The sequence below is a fragment of the Triturus cristatus genome, chromosome 11 (genome assembly GCF_964204655.1).
Source record: "Triturus cristatus chromosome 11, aTriCri1.1, whole genome shotgun sequence".
Lineage (NCBI taxonomy): Eukaryota > Metazoa > Chordata > Amphibia > Caudata > Salamandridae > Triturus > Triturus cristatus.
Genome location: NC_140594.1, coordinates 166211260 through 166237425, shown reverse-complemented (window position 1 = coordinate 166237425; position 26166 = coordinate 166211260). Strand labels below are relative to the sequence as shown.

The 26166-nt window shown below is 43.7% G+C and overlaps 1 protein-coding gene across 2 annotated transcripts in view; it reads left to right on the top strand.

The window, feature by feature from the left end:
• The first annotated feature begins 1071 nt into the window (after positions 1–1071).
• The window catches only part of LOC146783831 (calcium release-activated calcium channel protein 1), a 92688-nt gene continuing 67593 nt past the window's right edge, over positions 1072–26166 (top strand). Inside the window, exon 1 of one of the 2 annotated variants that reach the window (XM_085633303.1) lies at positions 1072–1466. In XM_085633303.1, the coding sequence (XP_085489429.1) occupies positions 1245–1466 (222 nt within the window). In that variant the 5' untranslated portion in view covers positions 1072–1244. Of the gene's footprint in view, positions 1549–26166 lie in introns of both variants that reach the window. The other variant, XM_085633304.1, reaches the window with a different exon arrangement.

The following is a 26166-nucleotide window of genomic DNA, read 5'->3' as shown; positions in this document are numbered from 1 at the left end:
AGTAAAATGACAAAACTTTATACAAAATGTTGGTTTACTAAAGAAATTCTGCCTGTCCCTGAAATCTGAGAAGATAGTGATTTCAGCACCACAAACACTTTGTTAATGCCATTTGCAGGGAACAAACCAGACGCTTTCTTCTGCAGCGATTGTTTCCCATTTTATTTACAAAAAAGCAAAAATTTGTAGTATTTTGGAAAATTTCTGGGTCCCCTCAAGGGGAATCCACAAACCCTGGGTAACTTTCGAATCCTCAGGGTGATGGAAAAAAGGGCTCAAATTTAACGCTGAAACCTTATGTGGACAAAAAGTTACAGGGGCCTATGTGCGAACTACCCCAAATAGCTAAAAAAAAAGCCTGAGCACTGGCGGGGGGGAAAAGGCATGGCAGCGAAGGGGTTAAAATACAACTGTTCAGATATGCATATAGTGCTTCACGCTAGACTTATAAAGTGCTTTTTAAAAAACGTTTTTATTGATAACCCTGATGGTACTCAGTTTATCAACTTTTGAAAAATAGAATGTTGATTGTACTTTGCTGGATTCATCTTTCTCACCGTTAAATGTATTGTAATATATATAGGTATATTTAGGTATAAATATAAACATATTTCTATAAATTATATGTTATTATTCAAACAAAAAAAGCTTATTTTGTCCAAATAAAAACACAAATATTTTGTGAAAACAAACATTTTCCTTTCCCGTCTGCATATGCTACATACGAAAATAGATTCAAAATTATTGCTTAAAACAGTAACTCCCCTCTGATTTAGGGGGAGCACAAACCAACCGGGAGCACATCTAGTTAGGTTATAGCTGTATTTGTAAGCTCCCCTTTGACGGAGGGGGGGCACATCTAGTTAGAACACCGGTCGCTTATATCAGAAGCGTCCTCCAGCCTTTAAAGTTGCTTATAACAATTCGCTCGTGCGAGTGTTACGTAATTGACGTAAAGAGTCGTGAACGGCGTCCATGTTAGAATCAGGCAAAAGTTTTTTTTTTTTTTTTTTTTAATGCTTTCGCTACAAGAGAAACCACTCCCCTGTTAAGATTTACAGTAGACGTCTTACAGGCAGGTTCTGCACATGCGCGGTCCCCGTGTAGCCTGTTCAGCTGTCTCACTTGGGCGGGTAATGCCCGAGTAGAGCCAAAGAGGAGGGGTGGTGGGAAGGTGACAGGTCACGGAGTCGCGCGCGCTGCAGGCAACATGCAACGCCGGAGACCTGCGCGCGACTAGGCAAATGTACCCGAGCCCCGGCGGTGCACAGCACAAGCTCCTCGGCCGCTACACTTGGGAGGAGGAGCTGCTCTCGTACCCGGAGTGGATCAGCAGGAGTTACGTGGAGCTGATGAGCCTCAACGAGCACTCCCTGCAGGCGCTGTCCTGGCGCAAACTGTACCTCAGCCGCGCCAAGCTCAAGGCGTCTAGCCGCACCTCGGCACTACTCTCCGGCTTCGCCATGGTGAGTGTGAGCGATCATGGGACATACTGAGAGGAGGTCGCTCTTTTCCGTGTTACGGGAGAGCTGTAATATCTTTGTTACAGTGAGTATTCACAGTGGATATTGGGGATCGAAGAATGGTAAAATGCACCAGAATAGTAGCATTTCGGTACCGAGTCTGTATTGAGGCTACGACCTCATCAGGCGAATATGTTCCCCCTAAACAGTCTAGTTAGCGGGATCGGTGCGGGGTCATAACACCTTATTGCGACTTCACTTTCAGACACTGAGTTCTTGCAACATCTAGGGTTCTGAACACCCCACACGTTTTAAGTGCTGAGTTATACACCTGTGACAGAAGCAATTAATGATTTGACTTCGCTTCTTCCCTCCTGGGTCTCCCTCCACATCCTCACTGTAAAACCCTTTGCACTCTTAATGGGCCTAATTCTGCCAAGATGTAGTGATGGTTTTCTGAAATGGAAGTACGGCTGGAGTCTGGTATTTTGTCTCACTAAAGAGTAGGCTATAGTTAAGGTGGCACCATCAAAATATGGCTCGAATGAGATTTACTCCCTTAAATGGGTGTAGAGGTCAGAGAGAAAACAGTTCCCTTTACCCAGCCTTTATCTCTAAAAACTGCAATTGCAGGCATTCTGGAAGGTTGCTTTGATTATTGACTTCAGCTATGGGGTTTTGAAATGTATTGTGACAACGTTCACTGGATAGGTCTTTTAAGCTGCCCCCTTAAACCTCCTCTTTCTTCTGTCTCCTTAAACCTCCTCTTTCTTCTGTCTGTGCCCTTGTTGGAATCTGTAGCCTGCACCCAATTCTAGCGCACTGCTTAAATAATAAACCAGGCAGTGTACTGAGCCTTTCTGCACTGATAAGCTTGCGACAGTTGCTGGTTCTCTGTTGCTACATGAGCATATAGTTTGTGTTTAGGCAATATTCTGTATGCCCTTCAGCGGGTGCCAGAGTAGTGTGCCAAATGGACGGGAAGTGTGTCTTAAGGAATGCATGGGGCATACACTAAAACGATCGATGGTGTTGGCTGGTGACTGGCTGAAAATCTGCTGCGGAGTGTCTGTGCTTGAAATGCTAATGTGCCTGAAGCTACTTGACGCGGGAGCCGCTTGGTGGATATGTCCTCATAGATGCCAATATTTCAGATTGCTTATGTGTGACATTTCAGTGTTAGTATAGCTGGCATTCTGCTGGCAAATGTGTGACACCTTGAATGACACTTTATCACAAGTAAAACCAAGCAGTGAAGTCCATGTAAAGAGATAAATATTGGAAATTATCTCTTTTAGGAGCAATGAAAAGCTCTAGAAAATACAGAAAAACCAGTGCGATGAAGCATCACTGACCTCTTCGCTAATCGTGCTGTAGTGATTTCCAGAAAGAGCATGATCTCCGTGTGACTACTACTATTGAAAAGTGCTTACTACCCCATGCGAGGATTTGAAACGTTTTACGGCAAGTAGCAGGCTACTCCTGATCCCAAAGTTATTGGTTAGTCCAGTGATTAATGGGATTTACCTTAATATTACCTAATTCATTGCTACCCTTTGGAATATAAACCTACAGCAACAAATGCAAGATAGGAAAAACAACCAAGTGTTTTTAAGCTGTCTAAACTTTTCCCTAGTAGTTTTTAAGCAAGCCATCGTGGCAGAAGTGCTGTATTAAAGAATCATTGGTAAAGCGAATAGGTCTCGCCTTTGGGACCTATTGACTTTGAAAGTGTTTTTTGGCTATGTTGTACAGCATTCCCAGTGATATGAAGCATGGCTAAAGAAAACAAACCAAAAAAAGTCTCCCACAAAATAACGCAAGCATTAAAAAAAAAAAAAAACACTGAGTTGGGTCTGTAAATAAAATAAACAGTTGTACAAACCAACACCTTGGTTAATCTGCTTGGGGGAGGTCACTGTAATCAGCACTCTTCTAGTCATGCAACTCTAGGGTTCCTAAATGCCCTATCCAGCTTTGCAGACTATCCGTCTCTCCACCGTGGACCTATGGCAGATAACATCCCCCTTCCCACTAATATTAGCTGCAGAGCCAGTGTGCTTCTCCCGAGATGCTATAATTTGAATAGTCAAAAAATTGAATACTCTACAAAGTTAGTGAACCAACTCCTTCATGTGAGCTTTCCTGGTTTGTAACTCTCATTTTGAAGCTTAGCTTGAGGGTATGCCAGTAATACATATTTTGCCATTTGAGCTACTTGATACAGAGACCAACATACCCTCGATTAACTGAATAGGTACCCCATACAAATTCCCTGTCTTCAAAGGTGTGCACACCATGGTTATTATATTTGTTTATTGAGGATTCATTTGCAGGTTCCCATGCTTCCGCATGCCAGTGACGGTATGCAATCATGGGCGCCTAGTTTGGGATTATGCAATGTAGATATTAATAGATCAGGGTGTTGTTTATTTCTGTGACTTGGAATACCTATTTTGTTGCTTGAGAAACTGGACTGTTACCTAACTGACGCTGAATCAGTCTTCGGGAATGAAGTTTCAGCTCATGTACTGTTGTCTTCTGAGAGCCAGACGAAGCTGAAAGTAAATATTGCAGGGAAAGAGCCCGGTGGAGTGGCTCACTGATACACTGTAACGCATAAATCAGACATATAAAGTATGACGAAAAAAGAAATAAACTGCTGGAGGTTGATTCTGTGTTCGAAGCTGACCAAAGCTAGATTTTGACATGAAGATGTGTTAAGCATTATTAAATGGAGTGTAGAAGTATCCAGATTCCATCATTTCAATTGGTCTGTTCTTCCTTAAAGATTCATTTCTTGTCACTTTTTAAAGTGTTAAATAAGAGCTTAAACATAATAAGAATTGTATGAGGGGAACAAATGGGATATGTTGATGCACACTCTTTCACTTGTCATGCTGAACAAACCAATGTGTTCTTGAATATCTTGAAATATCGAGGTCTTTTAAAACTGTACATTAGTAATAACATATGTGATTGATACATTCTGTAGCTTTTTGCATTAGCTATAAAATAGTGAACTATTTTTTCTGCATGACAGTATGATCTTTCAGCAATATTTTTGAATTTCCCTTGACGGCTACCTGATGCCAGGCAACATACAAAAACATTCCTTAAATTCTTCTTTCTTTTGACATTGTGCTGGGTCTAAGAATACTGAAAATGAGAGATGAATCACGCCATTTGGGGTTTGGGGGAAGTATTTTAACGACCACGGCTGGCCTAGTTTGGATTTGTGCCTTTGCTGCATTTTGCAGCTCAACTCAAGTAGATAACGAGGATGTTCTTGTAAGTGTTGTTACAAAAACTGTGAGTGTTATCTCTAGGTCATGTTGCCTTTCCATGGACAAGTTGTAAGGCAGGATGTTGTAATTAATGTGGAATTAGTTTCAGCTCGCAGTGCATGACATTGCTTTCTGCCAAATAGCGTTCATACGACTCGTTCGTGTATTGATCTCCTTTTAATTAAAAGCAGTTTATATAGTCTGATATACGGGTACTTTTACAGGCTTGCATTCTAAACGACGCAGCGTCACTCTTACTGTTGGACAAAAATACTCTGAATTCATCGCATGTACACGTCAAAATAAACCATGTCAAACCGCCCCAGGCGCCCAGATGCACATCTCAGAGAGAAACATAACACACATCTAGTTCTCAGATCACCACTTCCTCGTATAAACAAATCAGAAGACCGGCAGAGAGGTAGGACATGAAGGAAAAAGTTTAACCAACAGAACTACAGCAAAACCCATGCCAAACCTATGGAAGTCACCACTAAAAATTACTTATGTGAAAGGGTCTACTCCGCTCCTATTAAGCTATAATGTAGTTGCTTAGCTAAAAGCCCCAGAACGGGAAACAGCCTTTACCACGAAGCATTTTCCACGCATTACATTTACGATACACTTACCTCGTAAACGTCTTCACAACGGGTAATGCTTCAACGACCATCTTCACCACGCAAGCAACGTCATCACGGAACAACGTCATCCTAATCTGAAAAAAAGCATCAGTCCGTTTTCAGTGTCGGTGGAGACCTGCAGAAAAAGGAAAAAATAGAAGAAGGGGGGCTTGGGGGGGGGTCTCCCCCCCCCCCCCCCCCCCCAAAGAAAAAGCGGAGTAAAGGTAAAATCGCGGTAACGGCAAAGCGTGGAAAACGCATTCCGTTGTAACGCATGCGTGGTAAAGGCATGCGTTGCAACGGAATGCGTAGTAACGACATATATTCCCCCAGAACACAACCAGATTGTAGTTGAGGTAGCTGAATGGTGCACAAAAAATCTGAAAATTCTTCATTGAAAGTCCGGAACTCATGAGAGAAATAGTAGGTATAACTGCAAACCTACAAGTGTTCTCGAACGCCAAAGCAGTTTTAAATACCGAAGTCTTAAAGGAGGACAGCAGCACTGAAATTTCATCAGCATTCGTGTCTGGATCCTCTGCAAATTGTTTCTCTTAACCAGTCAAAGATAACTCTGAGATTTATAACGAATACTCAAGTGCATCACTGTCGGAGGAAAATGGCAATATTGTAGTTACATTGCAATTATATTGGATGAACCATTGAATTATATTTATCTTATGGGAATGTAGTCCAGTGAATAAAGACTCTACAGCTTAATTTCCAGTGGTCTTACGAGGTCAGTGACCATTCTTACACGACCAAACCTTAGGCAGCAATAGTTATGTCCTAAACAGCTTTATCAGTAGAGATGATATCCCCCCACACAAGGTGCACTTAGTCTCTTCTCCAACAGCTGGTCTGCACCATGCTTCTCTGATGAGTGCCTCACTCCTAGTTCGGCTGCTGCTGTCTCTTGGCAAACTAACAGCGTGATTGGCACTGGCAGGCATTTAATACCACCAAATGCAGTGGAAATTGGCTGTTACAAACCCCTCAGTATCCATCGTAATATGGCAGCACATGGACTGCCTGTGGCTTCGGGTGTGGGCATGCAGTCCACTGTTAGAAATCCGAGGGCTGAAATTTCAGTCGCCATCTTTGATCTAAACTATGGTTATATGATTGGCTGCTGGTTCTTTCACATGTGCAGTTAAACATTTCTTTCCATGTAATTATGAGGGTCGGGAGCTGTACAACACTGCCTCTGAAGGGGGGGGGGGGGGACAGGACAACACAAGGCCCGGCAAAATGTAAGAACTATTTCTGCTCTGGTCCTGCTTCAATGCCCACATTGGAGGTGCACCAATGACCAATCTTGCTAGAACCGAGGAAGAAGCGCTTTTATCAGGAGTTGTTTACCTCCGCCTAGAGGACTTCTGATTAAAAATGCAGCTAACACCAAATTAAAACACATAACTCTATATAACTTCAGACCAGTGGCAAACCTTCATGGATGGAGGAGATACATGAAAGACTTTCCTAGACAAAAAGTTGTAGCAGATGCATATAGTCTGATTTTTACCAAGGTAACAAAACCAAAGTGATGGCAGCATTGGAAGAGTACCCAACTGGTCCCTTTGCATCGGTCATTAGTCTTGCATATCATGAACGTAACACCCTGAGAGATGTTCTTGGCACAGTGGCCAAAGGGTTATCCTCTGCTAAATGGATCAGCTCATTCAAGAAAAGCGTAATTAGCTAGCGGCCAACAAATACTTTACAATCCCTACAGAGGCAAGTTGTGAAGTATAACATGGCTCCCTGCTCTCCCAAAGGCACCTCAGTATATTTGTGATACCAAGGTGTTATCCTCTGTAAATCTCAGGAGTTGGAAGCTCCATAGAAGCAGGCAACACTCCACTCTACTGAGCCCCTTGGAAGGTCACGAAGGGAAAGTCCCAGCACTAAAAATTATCGGACAGAGACTTGAATGTTAATAAAACATTCTTGAACTTCCTAAAAACTGAGGGTCTTGACTATATGCTCAAAGCCACTTGGAGCAAAGTCAATGAAGCCTAAAACAGTCCGACACCCAAATTATATCTATAAACCAATGTGTCTGATCAAACCTGGTATTGTCATTGACCACAAACCTGCACTACAATCACCAGTCCATAACCAGACCTTGGTCAACCACTAACCAACATGATGTATTACTAGACCATACCAAACACAACCTGTATGAAAGTGGATTATTATTTGGGGTGGGAGACCACCCATGTCAAGATATAATAACACTTCTTATCACAGTGAACCCTCACAGCCAGTAAATTAACCACAGCTAAACAGCTTGGTAGATATGGGACAGAGCAGACCGGCTAAACTTAGGGAAATGTGTGAAGTATTTATGTAGTATCAAAACAGCAATACTTTCAAAACAATAACAATTCCCAACCGAATTAAAAAATAGAGTACAATTCAATGAACAAAATGTTACGTCAATTTGGATGACACAACTACTCACCTGTGACGGTTTCCAGGCGTTTGAGCAGGCATGTAGGCATAAGACGAAGGATGCTGGGAGTCAGACCCTGCAGAATTATTCAAAGAGCCAGGTCTTTAGCTTCTTGCAGAATTCAAGAAGTGAGGAGCAGGCCCTAATGTGTTGAGGGGGGTTGTTCTAGGTTGATGGTGTGGTGTAGGAGAATGCTTGGTTTCTGCATTTGTGAGTGCTGCGACTGTGTGCGAGTGAGAGTGTGGCAGAGCATACGTGTCTGGAGGGTTGGTGAAAGTAGGCGGTTGTTCAGGTATGTTGGTCCAGTGTTGCGAAGTGCCTTATTAGGGTGCTCGATGAGTTTGAATTTGCTGTGTTTCGCGATGGGGAGCCAGTGGAGCTCTGTGAGGTGTGGTGAGATGTGGTTACGCCACGGGAAGTTGAGGATTAGTCTTGCTGAAGTGTTCTGTATGGTCTGAAGTCAGTGTTGGAGATGGTTGGTGATCCTGCATAGAGTGTGTTGTGCAGTCTAGTCTGCTTGTCATGAGGGCTTGCGTGTCACTACGTCTGGTGCTCAGGGGTAGCAATTTGAATATCTTGCGGAGAATTTAGAAGCAGGAAGAGCGGAGTGCTTTACAAAAATTCAATAAGGGGAATCGGAGATATGAGTTTTTAAAATCGAAATAGCACCACAGAACACACAGAGCCAATGATAGTCTATGAAAATGGTAGGCCAGAACGTAGGCGCAATTTGAAAGCCAGCTGTGATGTAGTCCTTGTTGGATACAAGTGGATTGGCCCCACTAAAAATGTCTGGAAGTCAAAAAGTTCAAAAAAGTGTCAAAGTCCCAACACGAAAAGGGACTTTGTTACCTTTTTGAAGCGAAAAATTCTACCTGAGCAGGCCACCACCCTGACACTGAAGACTGTATACTTGAAGCAGGTTTGTCCCCCCCGCCCCCCCCTCCCCCGCCCCCCCCCCCTGGAGCTTTAGAGATTTTGCGTTGAAAAGGACCAGCACAGAATTGGACCCTGTTGGTTTTTTGGAGGTGCTTGGAGCCTTGAGCAGGATGAATTGGAAATTCAGTCAGAAGTGGTGGAACTGCCAGTCGGATACATCTTGCAGCAGGCCCCCCTGAATATCGTGAGCAAAAGTAAAAAAAAAAAAAAAGTTTACAAACTTTCTGTTGGTGCCCAAGCAACCACAGAAGTACACTTGTAAAACCCCAGGTCCTCAGGGGAAGCCACATAGAGACTCTCAGGGTATTGGGTAGAGTCCAACAACAAAGTCCAGTCCACATCCAGTTGCCACTGAGCAGCTGGGCACTTTAGAGAAAAGGCCTATTGCAGCTTGTGTCCCTGTGGCCATAGCCACACAGGAAGTCGGGTAACTGACACTCAGTCTGCTTCTATGCCCTGGGTACAGTGGGGAGCAGGTACACTCCTTCTTGGCTCCTTTCAGATCACAGACAGCAGGCACTGTCATCTTCTGCTCCTTTGAAGTAAATTAAGTTCCTGTGCCCACCACAGCTATTCTTCGTGCCAGAGGAAAAATAAAAAAAACCCTCTGCCCCCCTCCCCCCCCCCCCTGCCCCCTACACACACACTTCCAGAGCAGTGACACCTAATATAGGGCAAGTTCAGAGTGAGCAGTTGCAGGAGTGATAATGCAAATTAGCCTACATTTATTAAACTTCTGACTTCACCGCTAGATTTGATTATTTTTTACTTATAAAAATAGGCCTTTGGATGGAGATGTAGCTTGTATGGGTTGAAAGCTGTAGATGAGTGTATAATCTATACCTTGATTTTCCCTATGTGCTATTTACAGCCTGCCCAGTGACAGTGTTGTTTTGGGCCTAGTCCCTTGCGGGTGTATGCCATTTCTAATGTCACACATGTTCAACTCCAATATTATGCATCTTACTTTGTGGGCTGCAAGGTGCGTTTAGGGGTGACTTATTTTATATTTAAAATCAGGTTGCCAAAATAGTGATTTTGGCAGGTCTATGCAGCAAGGTTCAAGCTGCTGCTTTCGTGCTACACATGGTAGACCTGAAGCCATGTTTTCACTGCCACGTATTGGAGGGCACAATAATGTGCTACAGTCAACAGGTGGAATTTACTTTTCCACACCATAGGTATATTTCCACATCATATGCTGTGGACTTTTATGAAAGTTGGTGGCGCAGATCAGATTTCAGCCCATTTCAACTTGGTTGAAGGGGAAGCACACGTACTTTACTCCTGTTAATCGGGGGTAAAAAGCACAGAACTTCAAGTCCGGGGGGGGGGGGGGGCGGGGGCAGTCAAAGGCAAAAAATGTGGGGTGACCATGTAAAAAAGATGAGAATACTAGAGGTGGGCGGAACTTTGTGCTCATTTTTTTGCGTCGGGGGCTTGCTCTGTGCTGTAAAAATCAGCATGTAAGCAGCGCGACAGAGGGCGCTGCTTTTTTCTGCCGCTCCAGTAGATTTTCTACTTAAGCGACAGCTCTCTTTACACGGACAGTCGCAACCTGCTGCAACGGTTCGCATTGAGAAACCCAGCCGGCAAGTGTTCTAGTGCCTGAAAATCGCATTAGGGGACGCAAATTCTAGCTCCCTAGTTTAATGTTGGCGACCAGAAAAAACTCCGCCACACAGTAGTTAGCGGAGATTTGCCGGAACTCCACGTTCCAAGCGAAACTCGGAGTGGACAAAATTCTGTGAACTCCGCTAGAAGAGTAGAGTTTATTGCCCACCCCTAGAAATATACTAAACAATCCAAAACTGTATCCAGAGACTACCTTGACTCGGCTCGTTGAGAATCCTATTACACACACACGATACCTTAATGGGCCCCTAGACTCCGAAAGAGATATGGGTCCATAAAGATGGCTGAAATGGACATTGTAGAAACTCATCACATTGTTAAATGAACATACCTGTATTTATCTTCTTTTTTTTTTTTAATGCACTGTATACCACATAGAGTAGTCTCGGAGTGTATCTTTGAGGTAGGGGAGGGGAGGAGGCTCTGTCTATCTAGAAGCTATCATAGAAATCATCCTATTATGAAGTATCACTAATGTGTGACATTTTACGGCACCATTACTAAAACCCAAAAAAACTCTCTACAAAATGCTGCAGTCTGATATTGGCCCGGCCAACGCTCTGAATCTGATTACCAGTAAAAGACCTTCATTATGAAAATGTATTATTTGTGTTTAATCTTTTTCAGCAGATCCTAAACTTACTTTAAGAGTAGTTCCACTCTACAATGTACATTCAATCATAGGCGGGTGAATGGTTCAAAAGATCTGTTGTGGAAAAGATTTGGGTTGACTGGAGGAAAACAATGATAATGTAATATGTTGAACTTCCACTACATATAGTCAGAATTTGTATTTTACATTACACATATTTGCAATGTAAGGTATGTGGAAATAGAGCAATTTGCTCAGAATCATCTCCATTTCTAAGGGCAACTTAAAACCTAGGTCCCAAGTTTCCAGCACTTTAACCTCTAAGCCACATTTTCCTACATTGACGGCGTGATGTTCTTCCCCCAACAAATTGCTGTCTTTCCAGGTGGACTGAAAGTCCGTTCTGAGCAGCTGGTTTGGGGCATCTGGTTGGCTGGTAAAGAAGCAACCATTTCAGGTAGCCTGAGGTCTGAGCATGTGGAGCTTTGTGAGCAAAGATAATGGATTTACAATCCACTCTGTGCTTGGTTGGGAGCCATTGGAGACACCTTAGTACAGAGGTGATGTGGCATAGGGTGCACAAATGGATACCAAACATCAAGCCCCGGTGCCATTTAACCATTAGCAGTTCTCCAGGCCCCAGAACCATCTCTCCCCCCTGAATCATTTCTGCACCTGGTGAGGAGGCAGGTAAGCCTTTCCTGTGTTTTTAAGAGGGGACAGGCAGTTCATTCTTGCGCTGAGTGAGGGAGACAGCAAGTGAAGTATGGGAGCCATAACCTTTGCCCCACCTTGTCCAAGGGCCTTTTGTATAGGTGAAGAGGAAATGGGGGGGGGGGGGGGTTAAACCTGTTTCTTTGTTATGAGCTTACATGGGAAGGCAATGTGAGGCAGGTTTTGATGGCTAGCCTCACCTAGCCAGGATTGGACAAGGGGCACAAATCTATTTTGATTGAGGCCAGGTTTCCCGATTTGCAATTCTCAAAGGTTTCGGCGGTGATTCTAGACACTGGGACTGATGGTACAAAATCATTTGAGTATGGTAAGTGATACGATCATTAATACTACAGGAGTACTCTTGCATGCCTTTGTAAATCTGCCCCAAAACGCTGCACTCCCTGTTAGTCCAAGTCCAAATAAAGCGCTTTCATTTCTATTTGTACTAATTGTATATGAATATTCTAATTTGAGATAATTTGGGGCTAATTCACAAAGGCATGTAGAAGTATTACGTTGCATGCCGCAAAATGCCTCTGTAAACCGGCCCATCGTGTGCCAGAAAGGCAGAGGGTAGAGTCAGTGGAGTAGTTTGAGCAGCCAAGGCTTATGTAGGATCCGGTAGCATATTTTGAGTTCACATATAGCTCAACAGAGAAATCAAAAGCTATTGTTGGCGGAGGCGTACTTGTAAAAATCAAAGTTATCTATATTTAGGCAGGTAAAATTATGAAATTTTATTTAAAGAAAACAGCAGGCCCTATCTATCTTCTTCTGGGGCTAAGATAAGTGAACTGTGATTCTCAATCCTCTAATAGGGAGAGTTCTGACTGACAGAAAGAGCTGGTCTCCTTTTCAAAATCCAGTGTCTAGTTGATGAAGGCCTCCAGAAAACCATGGTTGGTGAATGTGGAGAGCAGGACATTCGAAAAGTGACAAATTACATCCCCCCCCCCCCCCTACTGATTTCAGAGCCCTGGTTACATCTAGGTTTGCACTACAAGCCTCTCAATGTTGCCATGCATTATGTGCCCACATCTCGGAAAGTGCCTTGCTATGCTCTGAATTTTCTGTTGACGGTAGCCCCCGTGTGACAATCTGCACCTACTGGGTACCACCAGCAACTGTGGCTTTATGGACCCTGTTCTATAGCAGCTTTAAACAGCAGCATTTCTAGATATGCATGTCGGTTTAAACGGGGTTACTAGTTTCAGCCAATGGGACACAGGACATATGGTAAACCAAGAAATCCCTCGTGCCCCCCTCAGGGATACAGGCTGGAGCCTAGACTATAAACAAACCAAAGGCAATGTGGCTCACCACCTCACCTGGTTCATGGATGGTCTAAGTGCTTCCTTCAACTAAAGCAGATGTTTTGACTTTGATCCTGGCAAGCTGGTTGCAAACTCATGTGGCAACAGGGTAGACTCAATTGCTTATTCTCTGCTATCCTGTTGGCACATCTTCTTTGGTGCACTTATTACCTCAGAAGGCAAAAGTCAAATGAAAAGGATATGTATTCAAAACTAAACAAGAACTCGCTTGTAGCCGCACAATTTGCAGAATTTAAAAAAACAAACATGTGAGCCAACTTGGGTTCCAAATACTGGAGCAAGTAAACATGTCAAACCGAGGAGGGATCCGAGAGAAATTACTTAGCACAAAGAGAAATGTATTGGTCGGAAATATTATAATCATTACAACCTTAAGTTATGAGAGAGCAAAACAACATTAAAGGGTTCCTTCAAGTGTATAGCGCAACCCAGCATTACCTGTGGGGAGTATCTCTATTGTGAGCCCTGGGCTGGAGCGCCCCCTGGTGTTATCACCACCCAATGTGACCCTGGTTCATTTCTCTTAATCAAGAGATAAAAAGCTGGGGCGCCATTTAATATTCCGCTCTCTCCTAGATAAACACTTTAAAATAAGTCTTCAAAACTCGCCATATGGCTTCTTGAAGTAACTTTGTATTCCTATTCTAAATTCATTTTCAAATGAGTGCTTTCGCTCCTCAGTAGTCAGTTCCATATAGATCCTTTCATTTCAGTTGCTCTCTTTATTGATTTCCCCCCCCCCCCTTCCAATTACTTCCTACTTAACGAGTAATATTGCACCCAACAAAAATCTTATTTTATTCTTTACGGTGTCTAACATCTGAATCCAGTACTTGACAACGCGTGTTGCTATATCAGTCTTTAACAGGGCTAGAAACAGAAAACCATATAATACATCGACTTGCGTTATATTTTCTATAAAGCGTACTTGACCATATAGGTTTAGATCAAAATATCCGAGTACAGTTCATGACTCCGAGTAACTGTCACACTGGCCCACTGACCTCATGTGCTGCACCTGCTGGGTAACGTACATAAGTCCATTTAATGCACTAAAGATTCACCTGCAGCCAGTTTCCCCACGGGCGGGCGAAGGGGCATGCCGCTTTCGACGTGCCACCTGTCTGCCATCGTTTGTGGTCTGCTGCACCAGCATAACAACTGCGCACCACCCCCTGCAGGAACAGCGTGTCAAAGCACAGACGTGTGAAAGCGTGGAATGGAACTACTGTCTGCACAATGCGAGGAATAAAATAATCTCGTTCATATATTTATATGACAAACGCATCATTTCTGCACCTGGTGAGGAGGCAGGTAAGCCTTCATATATTATATATATATGACAAACGCGTTGAATGCTATTGCATTAAATTACATTTCTAGGCCATTTAGAAATCAACAGCATTAGTGGCTTGAAATTCAACAACTTCCATTTCCTCGTGAGGCATAGCTGACCCAGAGAGTTCTATTGTTTCCTAAAGATTCACTTGCGACAAGGCATTCATAATAAACACTTGCCTTTGGAGATAAGAACGAGTATTTCTTGCCTGAAGGGCGTGTACCATCGGCCACGAGACTCTGAAATTGAGCGCTTTGCGAGAGAGCAGCTGCCCGCCAGGCACTGGATATCTTTCTACGGCCGGCCACGACAGCTTTCTGTTTTTAGCCATTTAATAAACAGCGCTGACATTTACTTGACAGACCGGCGGCTGTTGGGCACTTGTCACTGGCCGCTAAAAAAAAATACAGGCCAATATTCAAATGAGAGTTTCGATTTAGGTCCCAAATCATGCTTCATATTTAAATGTGTAAATGTAATGTTTACTCTTTTGAGAACGACGATTAGGAAAAAAACAGTTGAGCCGAAAAGTCACAGCACTCCTATTACAAACAGCATATTGAAGAAAAAGCAGTAAATAGCTGGAAACAGAATCACATAACAGGCATAAGAAAAGAGAACAGTGAATTATATAAGCAACTATAAGACTATTCTACACAAAGCCTTTGGGCCAACCAGAGGTCCAAGCCACAAGAGACGAGGAGCAAGAAGGGAAGAACTCTTCACCATATGGGATGTTACAACCGCACAGGTAAGTTCGAGACAAGGAGCTGAGTTCTCCCGGCGGAAGAGTTGCACATCCTTCTTGACTTGTGCACATGTTTCTTATACTTTCCTCTATTATGCGATATCCCTAACTTCTCGTCGGGCTATCCGTGCAGTGCTTTGTGTCTAGAGAGGGTCGAGAGGTCAGAGTTGAGAAGCTTCTTGTCTCGGGTAGGGATGTTGTGATATTTGTTTTGTTGTCCAGTCTGCAGTGCCGCACCATGGCAAACACCATGCAGTCTTGACATCTTCGAAGGTGTGCTCTATGCTCTTCACTGTGTCATTCCGCTCTCCCATTGCAGAGTCGAGGGACACATCAAAGAGTGCAATGTGGCAAATTGATTTCCGGCTCACATCTCTGTTGTATTGCAACATTAATATAGCACTTACTGCCCGATGTTGAGGCACTTGCTTACATGGGTTGCGCCTGTGTAGGGTGTGGGCTGGAAGGCGGGTGTTTTTGTTTAGATCCTATGTTGGAAGTGTTTCCATGTCCTGCTCGATGATCACCGATGTGCGGTCATGTTATGGAATGCAGCGCTTAGCAGTGTGGTGGATGAAGTGTGAGAAAGAGGCACGCAGTTTATGGTTTTAAGTAAGCGGATAGTTCAGACGATCTCTCTATGGTACTTCTTATGATCATAGTCCACTCAGCTGGTTACTGCACTGGGTTGTCCATTATGAGATAGTTTGTTTCACATTTATGGTTCTGAGCAGGCCTAGGTTAAAGGCAGACCTAGTGAAGACATCTGTTGCCATGGACTTTGGTAATATCATCCCGTCCTGATTGTTATTGCGAGATGTCAAGTAGAGGTCGGTCACTCAGTAAAAACTTTATTCTGCCAATATGGCCATAAAAGGGTATCGGCAATAAACATACACTTAAAAACATGATAAAATGAAGTCGATATGAAAATGTACAGTAGAGACAATTCTAGACTGACTGTTTACCCGTATCCTGATAACTGTGCTGGTCGGAGAGCAGGGTATCACAAAATAGCAGCAATGGACATAAAATAGATAACAATTTAAAAACCAAAAAAAGGGATAAAAACAGTCCAAGGCTAACAATTTGCCGGTATCTAATGTTTCTTATCCTGAGAGAGTGGCAGATGAAGCTGATGGCAGCATGGCACACAGTTTTCAGCGATCCGGCATTGCAAGCGTTTAAGACTTTGCCTAGCCGATTCACAATTTGTGGAGCGTAAAATGTGACGGAGGAATTGTCTTCTGAAAACAGTATAAAAGCTACAAAAAACAAAGTGCATAGTGAATTGCTGAATAATATTAACAGGATCATATGCTCTTCAGGAAAAGGCTCAATAATTTTCTCTTTATCTAAACCGTTTCCTCCTGCCACCCTTCCACTAGGTTCGTGCCGGGACACACTCATGAGTAGCTGCGCGCTACAAATTCCGTAAACATAACAAACAAACACAACATATTGTCACAGGGGCAGCAGGGCAGGGACGAAAACCAACTGCCCTGCTGAGGAATGAACATTACACAGCCTAAAACATGTTAAATAAAATCTATGCTCCTGATTAGTGATCCAAATTAAATATGGTTCAGGTGAGATGATCTCCACGTGGCAGTGTACAGTAGCAATCATCTGGGATTTGGAGGACCTTTTTAGATTACTATTTGTTTGAAAGAGGGCACGGATCAGGGTCTTTGTATTACTATTAATTTCACTGGGGTAATGAACAAGATGTGTAATACCCAGATCATGGAAAGATTTTCTAATGCACGCTAATCAAGAAAGATTATTTCCATGAACTAAATGAGCAAAGATGAGGCAGGAGAAATTGGTGAATGGGGTACTCCAGATTTTGGTTCATCATAAGGGTGGTGCCAGTTTAATCGCATCTTCAGTATATGGGAGGCCAACCTCAGTGTCAGTGGTAATGTTGACTGTGATTTTACGGACTGCCAGCAATCTGTAGAGGAATTTATTTTCGTCTGCTTGTAAGTGGCAGCTATTCGTATACCCCCAAACTCCTGCCCTGTAAGTACCCAATGAGAGACATTTTGCTTCACAGCTGCACTATCCAATTTAAGCCCTCTCTGTACATCCAGAAGTTTGTCCCATTTAAAATTAACATCCAGCAAGATTAAAATTTGCGACTTTAGTGATGGCAGTGTCGTCCATGGTGAACAGGCGTGCACAGGTATTTCTAGGACCATAGACCACAAATTATTTTTTGTGATTGACCCTTAGCTTAAGGTTCACCATAAAATCATTAAAAGAATCCAGCAGGAGCTATAACCCATTAGCAGTACGCGACAATAGCACAGCACCGTCACTGTAAAGGAGTATCCTATGTTGGGCAAGTACTTTCTCTTGTGCTGTAAGATCAGAGCAAGGGAATTAATGTAAAAAGGAAAAGTAAGGGGGCTAGGATTTACCCCTGCCTGAGCTTGTATACCTTGAAGGTGGACGAACACTCTCCATTACGACCAAATCGCACCTGGGTTAAAGTGTCCCAATGTAAGAGCTTGAGGAGTTTGGTTAGACATGCGTCAACCCCAGCTTCATTCATTCGGTCCCACAACCTGCCGCTGTCTACGAGGTCTAACACACTAGACCGGTTCATGAAGGCAAGATGTATTGAGCCTCCCTTGACCATAATGCACTACCGCGTGATCGGGAGCAGGTTGAGGGACTATTCTACATGAAAATTGCTTAAAGCCCAAGTTTCTTGGCAGCATACCACATCAAATAGTTTCCAGCCAATGCTCATTATCCAGTTTCTTATTAATGCCACCGACATTCCAGGAGAGGAAGTGTATCCCGGCTGTTAGGAGTAGGAGTAATAGTAACAGGTGGAATAGACTCGACTAAAAGAGCTGAATTAGGCATTGATTTGCTATGAGGAGTAGGAATAGTAGTGTCAGATCGAATAGACTCGACTGGAGGAGCTAAATCAGGCATTGGTATGCTGTGAGGTAACAGGGGCATCGAAGAGGCAAGTTCATCATTATTTGAGAGGCTGGGTAGTGGAGCAAACCCATTCTCATGTACAAAAGCAACTATAGGGTTGCTGGGTAGCGCAACCTCCTGCCCGATCGTTCTTCTGGGCCTCCCAAACACTGGAGTTGGGCGGTAGAAGTAGCTAAAGGGTAATGTGCGAAACATGGCATGTCCAATAGTTAAAATGTCCAGGTGCTGCAATAAAGTACCCACCAACCTAGGGCGCCTAAAATTAACAACTAGACAGTCTCTTTGGAATGACTTTGGGGCATAGCCAACCCTACGCACCTCAATGATGTCATCCATCAAATCAGAACCCCAGCCAATGGGCAACTCTTTATTTAAGTGAGTACCAGTCTTCCGAACTGTTCTTACACAAAGGAGTCACACTTGTAAGGATAATGACATACGTGCATTCCGGGGCAGTGGTAAACAATCAATGACTGGGGTTGATGGCTTTGGGACCCCTGGGTTTCGCTTGCAGTTATTTTCTGTTAGAACTAGCGCTCCGCGGATTGTTGGTTTGTTATAAATGGGCCATCGATTGAATTGGATTGGCCAACATAGGGGGTTTGGAATGCTGGCTGGTCCAGGTTTCCGTGAAGAAGGCGACGTCTGGCGAGAGGGTGTCGGGGAGGTCCCAGATCTCTACGGCATGTCTGTGCAGGGAACGTACGTTGAGGAGTATACACTTCAGGGCTTCAGTGTGTTGGTGTCCGGCGTGGGGGTGGCGGCCGTGGTGGCCTGGAGGCTTGTGAAGGTTCAGCGGCAGGAGAACTGGCCATGGGTGGTGTTCGGCATGGATAGCTGGCAGTTGTTGTTCCTTCCGGGGTTGAGTGCGAGGAGGGCAGCTGAGTCATAGCGGTGGGTGGTCGGAGACCACTATATTATTGAAATACATATCGATGTAAGACGGGCGCTGGGGATTGTTGCCCCACGTGGTGTACTAAAGAGTCCCATCTGACTTGAAAGATTACAAGTTTGATGCTCAAAACAATCTTGAATAATTTCCTTGCATCCCCCACATGCCAAAAGTCAAAACGTTCAGAGTCTCTACGATTGAGTGATTCCCTGCATCCTTTGCCAAAGTAGAAGAGATGACCAAAACTCTGTTGTAGTCATGAAACCTGGTTGTGAATTTTCTCCTGTGAAACGTGAGGCTGCTACAACTAAAAATCAAAAAAGAAAGTACACAAACTGAGAATTTCTCAATTTGCCATCACTCTAGACCTGCACTCACCTTCTTATGGAGAGCTGCATTTTGAAATAGTCTTCGCATGAACCCAGTAATCTAGGTCGATCTAGTCAAGTGCTTTATCAGGTTGGGGGTGAAAACTAATTGGGACTACGAGAAGAGACTAAGTGACCAGAGGTAGGATCAGCGAGTTAAAAGGATGTAGAGTACGTTTGGATTGACTGCCAGAGGGCTGGCGGGTAAAGTGCCATTGGGAATGGGAGAGGAGGACTGGAAATAGACATGCAGCTCAGACAACAATTGCAAAGTGGGCCAGGAGTCAAAATCTCAGAATTAAAGACATTGAGGAACACAGTGATTTTTAAATCCTATATAACAGAGCTATGAGTTTAATAATAAATGGTCGGTATCCTACGTAGTGCTCAACAAAGTCCCATTTGCCGAATTCTCTGATTAAAAAACAAAATAATGTATGGCTGCTTCCAGAAGATGCATGGGCTTCTTGTTTTTTCACTTGTCCTTCTGTAGTGTTATGTTAAGCCTTGGATGCCTTTTCTGGAGTTTTGTGTTGTGATCAGTTCTGATGGAGGTAGGAAATGGAATGTTCAGTATCGATTAAGAGTATGGATGCATTGATGGATGAACAAGTCCATTAAATGGGTGTGCACATGAATTGAATATGTGAGTGGGTGCATAAGTGAATAGAAGAGTGACATATTGAACATGGAAGTGTATGGACATGTGGATGGGTGAGTGGGTAAAGTGTTGCGGTTGGCTGAATTGCCTTGTAAAAGTGTTATTGATAGGTGATTGTGTTGCTCTGTACACGAATGAATTGGGCGAGTAAATGGCTTTTCTATGTGTTTGCATACATGAGTAACTGACCAAGTATGTGGCTTGTTGTTTTGGTGAGTTATTAACCCCTTCGCTGCGGCGCAAATTCCGCCGCAGCGCTGGGGGGGTTTGGGGTGAGCGCGGCGCGGCCATGCTCATGACGGAACCACGCCGTCCTGAGTCACGGGCGAGCTGTGCTCATGACGGCGTGGTTCCGTCATGACTCCACCCACTTGCGCTGATCGCCCGCACAGGCGGGGAAACAGCGCCGCGTGGGCGGAGCGGCCGCCAACGGCCGCAGCATGACGGAACCACTCCGTCATGAGCACACGGCGCCCGTGGCTCATGACGGAGTGGTTCCGTCATGAGCATGCAACGGGTTAACTGAACAAATGAGACAGTGGGAGGCTGGGTGGATTTTGCAGGAGTAATTGAATGAATGCAGATTTTGCTGGATAGAAGACGGGGAATGGATAGAGGTTGATGGATTGAGTCAGTTTGATTGGATTAATGGTCTGTTTGAGGGTGCGTGTATATTAGGATGTCTGTATATGGGTGGCTGTGGATGAGTACATTTATTCTTGGATGGAGGCTTGTGTTGTATGTGTGAATGTTGAACAGATGTGATCATTTATGGATGGCTGGAAATGCGATGTGCGGGAGTGTGTGGAGGGCAGTAGCAGCGGGTGGTGTCGAAGAGTGCACTAGCATTAGCACAAGTCATCGGGCTCGCTCATGGATGCTGTAGCATCTGGTGGGAAACCGCTGTGCCACAGCATTTAGAAGCCAGAAGAGCAGACGCGAGTAGAAAATCAACACAATGAAAGCCCTGGACTGTGGGAGGATGTGAATATTATGAGCTACTTGAGGGTTGGAGCACAAAGCAGGGACTTAAATGCCTGGGATTATAGCATAACACAACAGTAGTAATCTTGTATGGTTGCCCGCATTGAAGTGAGGAATCCGGTGCACGGTCAGTGACTGGGACTTCTTTTATACCCAGTTCAATACCTTTGACGCAGTTGCACACCTACGAGATTGGCAGCAGTAGGTGAGTGGGGTACCGGATATAGAATAAGCCTGATAATTCTTGGATGGTGGAGTACAACACAGCAGCTGATACTGGTCTTGCTGGTGAATACATGGAAAAGGGACCGTAATGTATGTTTCCAACATGACTACCACACAACTTCCTGGAAAGAATGCTTTTGGATACAGGATTATTGGTCTGCCTTACCTTCGTCTTTTCGCTTTGCCCTCGGTAATACTGTTGAACTATGCTTTGGTGTAGTGGGACTAAGCAGATGTGAGAGTAGAAGAACTGGTCCTTCATCTAGACATGATGCAAGAAAGACAAGAACAGTATATGCCTTTGGTACAGGAATAATTAAAATAAACTAATTATATTGAAACATGCCTAACATGACGATCTATTCCTGTAGGAACCGCTCTCCAGAATTTCACAGTGTGCGGAGTGTGCTTGGGTGAGCATATTTCGATCTGGTTATGAATAGTGTTGCATATCTCCATTTTGAGATATGACCCTTGCTGCTGGATTGTTCGAAGTTTGTTCTGTTGAAAAAAGACAATACCTTGTCTCACATGTCCATTAGATGTACATCAGATTGAACTACATACTGGAGTGTACCTCTGAAAGAGCAAACCAAGAAGACTACAACTGGAGTAATTGCAATTTCAGGTCATGAGCTAGCCTTGGTTATGAGACTCCCAAACCTATTGTAACCACAGGAGTGGGGATTCTCTACATATCTTCCGCATCACTAAATGGAAAATTGTAAAATTATTTGAAGTAGCTGGGATAGCATACAAATCAGAAAATAGCTGTTGAGATGTAGCCAGTAGGGTTACAAACGACAGGACAGTAGCTTAAACGACCAGTGTCAAAAAGCTTAGATGACTAGAATGTTTTCGAGAAAAAAGCTTTAAAACATTTTTAAAAATGCAAAGCATTTGACAGAAGCTTAAATCTTTTGACTAGCAAGGTTAAAAATACCTTCTGGAAGTTCTAAAGAAAAGTGTTTGAAAAAGCAAACACGATCGATTGATTGTGCGTTACTTGTTAGCCGGGGGCTTTTTATAATGGACAAAGTGCATCTGAATAATACACGTTTTTACTCGTAGGGAGGTTTTGCCAGGAGGAAATGATGAAATACCCCTAAAGGATATCCGAAAAAGACTCCAGACACAAAGGAAGAGTAGATATAAATTACTATGTGGTTCCTTAAGCTAGACAGAGTGCATGGTTGGATAGATGCTCAGTCACATTTTAGTGCATTCACTGCAGCATATTTAATTCTTAAGACCACAGTGGAGGGGATTTCTACCACTATGCCGGACACTAAAAGCTGAATAAACAGAAGTGCACTTCAAAGCGCTGCATTGCCTTGTTGAGGTTGGATTCAGATATTTCCACCAAGGTCCTGTTCATGCTTCTGTGTGGAGTAATCAACTGTGATCACTTGGCCTTTCTTGTTACAAGTAGAACACCTTGTATAAAATCTGTTGTTTAATATGTGTCGGGTGCTGCACCTACTGTAGCTCTTGGTGCTCTAAAGACGGTTGATTGAGCTTTCTGGTTGGGATCTTGAAGTCCAGGGCTTTTTTATCTGGATTTATTAGTTGAATGTTTTTTAGCTAGCAGACCTCCCCAAAAACAGCCATGAAATTCTTGATCCCTGATCCATTTCACTTGCGTAGTGGTACGAAGCAGGAACTGCTCTCTCTCTTCTTTGCTGTTTACTCGCGGAGTTGATGTGGAATCTTTTACATGATGGATTAGGGCATATCAAGGAATATAAGGCATCCCCTTTGCGACTAAAATTTCCAGCAAGTGCTGTATGTAGTTGATATTCTGCCAGATGTGGTCAATCCTGTTTCCTCGCCGCCTCTTATGTGAAAAATTTAAAGATTTAATTTTTCCCAAATAAACTTCATTTATTACATTTGTCTGACATTGCTCTTGATCATATGCAAGAATATATAAGGATTATGCTTCAAGATAATCCGCAAGTAGGACTACAGCTTATTAAAAAAACATTTTTCCCTAAAAAATGAATCAATCCTGAACATTGCTGAGACCCCCCGCAATGGTGTTGCCATTTCGGTCTGTTTTCAGTTTACTTTACTCATTCATATCTATTCCACTCATAAAGTACTTGTAGTTTTCCTACATATCCTTTGGCATCTGAATTGGTTGAGAAGTAGGTCTAAAACATTCTACATATTCATTGCGTAAAACCAAGTCCTTGGTCTTAAAGATGGAAGGGGTAGCCTCATCCGAGCCAAGTGATCCTACATTTAGTCAACATCGGCGAGCCTAAAAACCTGGTGTGAGAATCTAATGGCTTCAGAGGCCCAAAGTGTCAGTCGAGAGTCAAGTGAGAGACTGACACCCATTGCTGTGAGATGTCAACGCCAGCTTATTCCAGAACCCCACTAGCGCTGGAGATTGCCGTATTCGGTATAGCTCTAGGTCATTGTGACCAATCATCGGAGCTGAATGGTGGGTCACTGGGATATACCATTCCTTCACCCATTCATCTAAGTAGGGGCTGGAGTCTCCACTACCAGTGTGACCTGGAGGCCAAAAAGAGCAGAACTGGAAGGAGGGTGGCTGACCCGTTATCATTGCCTCACACGATCATGTAAACATTTCCAATCCCCTCTAAAAAGAAGTATCTCCAGTCAGAAGCCATAATGTGGGGTACTCTATCCCCATCCAAAGCAGCACCTCTCTTTGTACATGGTGGCCTCTCTGACGGCCGTTCTCAGGGAGTATGGTCTCGGTGCCAGGCTGTTTGCTGAAATCGGGTCTGTGCAGCTGTATAAAAAGTCAATTCACATCCTATTTTGCCTCATTGATGTCCTGGACCAATGAGGTTCACACAAAACTGACACTGTAGCGCGCGTCTCCTCCAAGCATTCCAGCCTGCAGTGGGTTGTGCCAGCATCATTTTCCCCAATCTGCAGCTGAGGACATGACTCACCCTGAGGCAGTGTCCCTGGCTGGTCATCTGCAAGCCAGTAGGAATAAAGGGTTTGTAATTGTCTGTTTCTGCAACCAATTTCTCGCTCACATTCTTGCCCCTATCCGCCAAAATAGCCTGCGGTTTGCATGCGACGAAAGAGAAAGATCGCGTAAAGCAGGAGGTCCTGTCCCGGGACCACTCGTATCTGGTCCTCTTGTCATCTCCCTGATACAAAAATGTCTGCATGGCTCACAAAGTAATTAATATACCCAGTCTGTGACCCACCAGCTTCTATGAACAGCACAGAGAGAATATCTTAAGCACGACGACATCCCCTATACTGCAGCTGCAGCGTCGAAGAGAGATGTTAACCTTATCGAAATCACATTACCACAGAGTGCCGTTCCATCTTCCACCAGGGAAAATTCTGCATTGCCAACACATCCTGCCCCTCTTTAAAGTGAACACACCGTGCAGGGAGGCCCTGCTCCGCCTCGCTGCTGCTCTCTCGCTGAGAGGGCTATGATTGTATGTTGCACCAGAGCTCCCAGGTGACTAATATCGGTTGACGTTGAGCTCAGTGGGAATAGCGTTGCATGTTCAACCTTCCTTTTGTACAGTGCTCCGGTATCACATTTTTAAAAAAAAACTCATTTTAGTGTATTTTGCTCCCCCATCAACACCAGACCAGTGTGCTGTGTCCGATCAATAATACAATCTTAATCCAATAAAGACACAGACTTCAGTTTTAATCGCATACATAGCCGTTCCTCACTAACTAGGAGGCTGTGAAATCTTTCGTACCCCTTCTCGCCACAAGGAAGTCGGTCATCTTCACCAGACCTGTAAATCATTCTGCAGTTCTTCATCAGTTCTCACCATCTTCATCCGGACTTTCTCTGCAAGAGCCAAAGAGTGTCCCTGTACCACGTTCGCTGTGAGGGGCCCATCCGTTGTTTCCAGTGAACATCACCCTCCGTTTACGGTAACGGCATCCTGTTGTTTCCTCACCCACAGTACTGCAAGCATGCAGCCAGGACAAAAACTGCTAAAATGGTTGTCCAGCATCATGTTCTTTGCAAACCTGGCATCCCTCAAAACTTCAGCCTCATTCCTGAAACTCACTGTTTGAGCCAAGGTTGGGATGGGGTTCCATCCCAGATCCAATTTCAATCCCTAAGTGTGATGTATGCTCCACAAAGATACTTCATGTGGAATACGTGGTTATTTCCTTGTCAGAAACTGGCTCCGTGGTTCCACTTACGTTTTTTTGGGGTTCATCAAGAATGCAGATGTGATTTCTTTTCATTGTTTCCTCCAAGCCCTCAAATGTGCTTGCATCATTAGTAAACTTAGTTGATAATGTATGAAGCATGTCCTCCAGTGCCCTAATGGAGTCTTCGTTCTCACCGCTGCTTGTTTTTTCAGCTGCTGAGTCCAGGCTTTGGATAAAGTTTAAGCAGCCACCTTATCCACTTTGGATCTAAGCAATTTTCCTGATGGCATTTGTATCTTGATTATCTTGAACACTTACACTTTAGAAGATTGAATGGATGTTTGTGAAAATGTTCAGCTGTGGAAACGTTATTCCATATCTGGTGGAACAGTACACAGATTTACCATTTTTGGAAATTGATCCTATAAGCCATAAAGTCTGTTAATGGAGTGGTGATTACATGAACCAGTGACTTTTGATTTTGTACCTTTCCAGAACATGTCACGTTTTGTTGTGTTTTTGTATTTATAACACTCTCATCTCATCCGTAATGATATCTTTGCGTGGAAAGGGCGCTATTGTTATCGCTGTAAAAATTTGTTGTGTGAGCCAAACTATTGCCTTGCACCCAAATTCTTGATTATCGCCCGGGGCACAAAGAAACTCCAACAATTAGCGAAGATTTAAAGAGCTTCTATCTGCTGTCATCAATGAAGCGGCTACTTGAATTCTCAAGTCCATCCCTGTTGGTCAAACAGAGCAGAGTGTTGTGGAATTAAGTTTTATTCATAAGGTTTAAACTATTGATT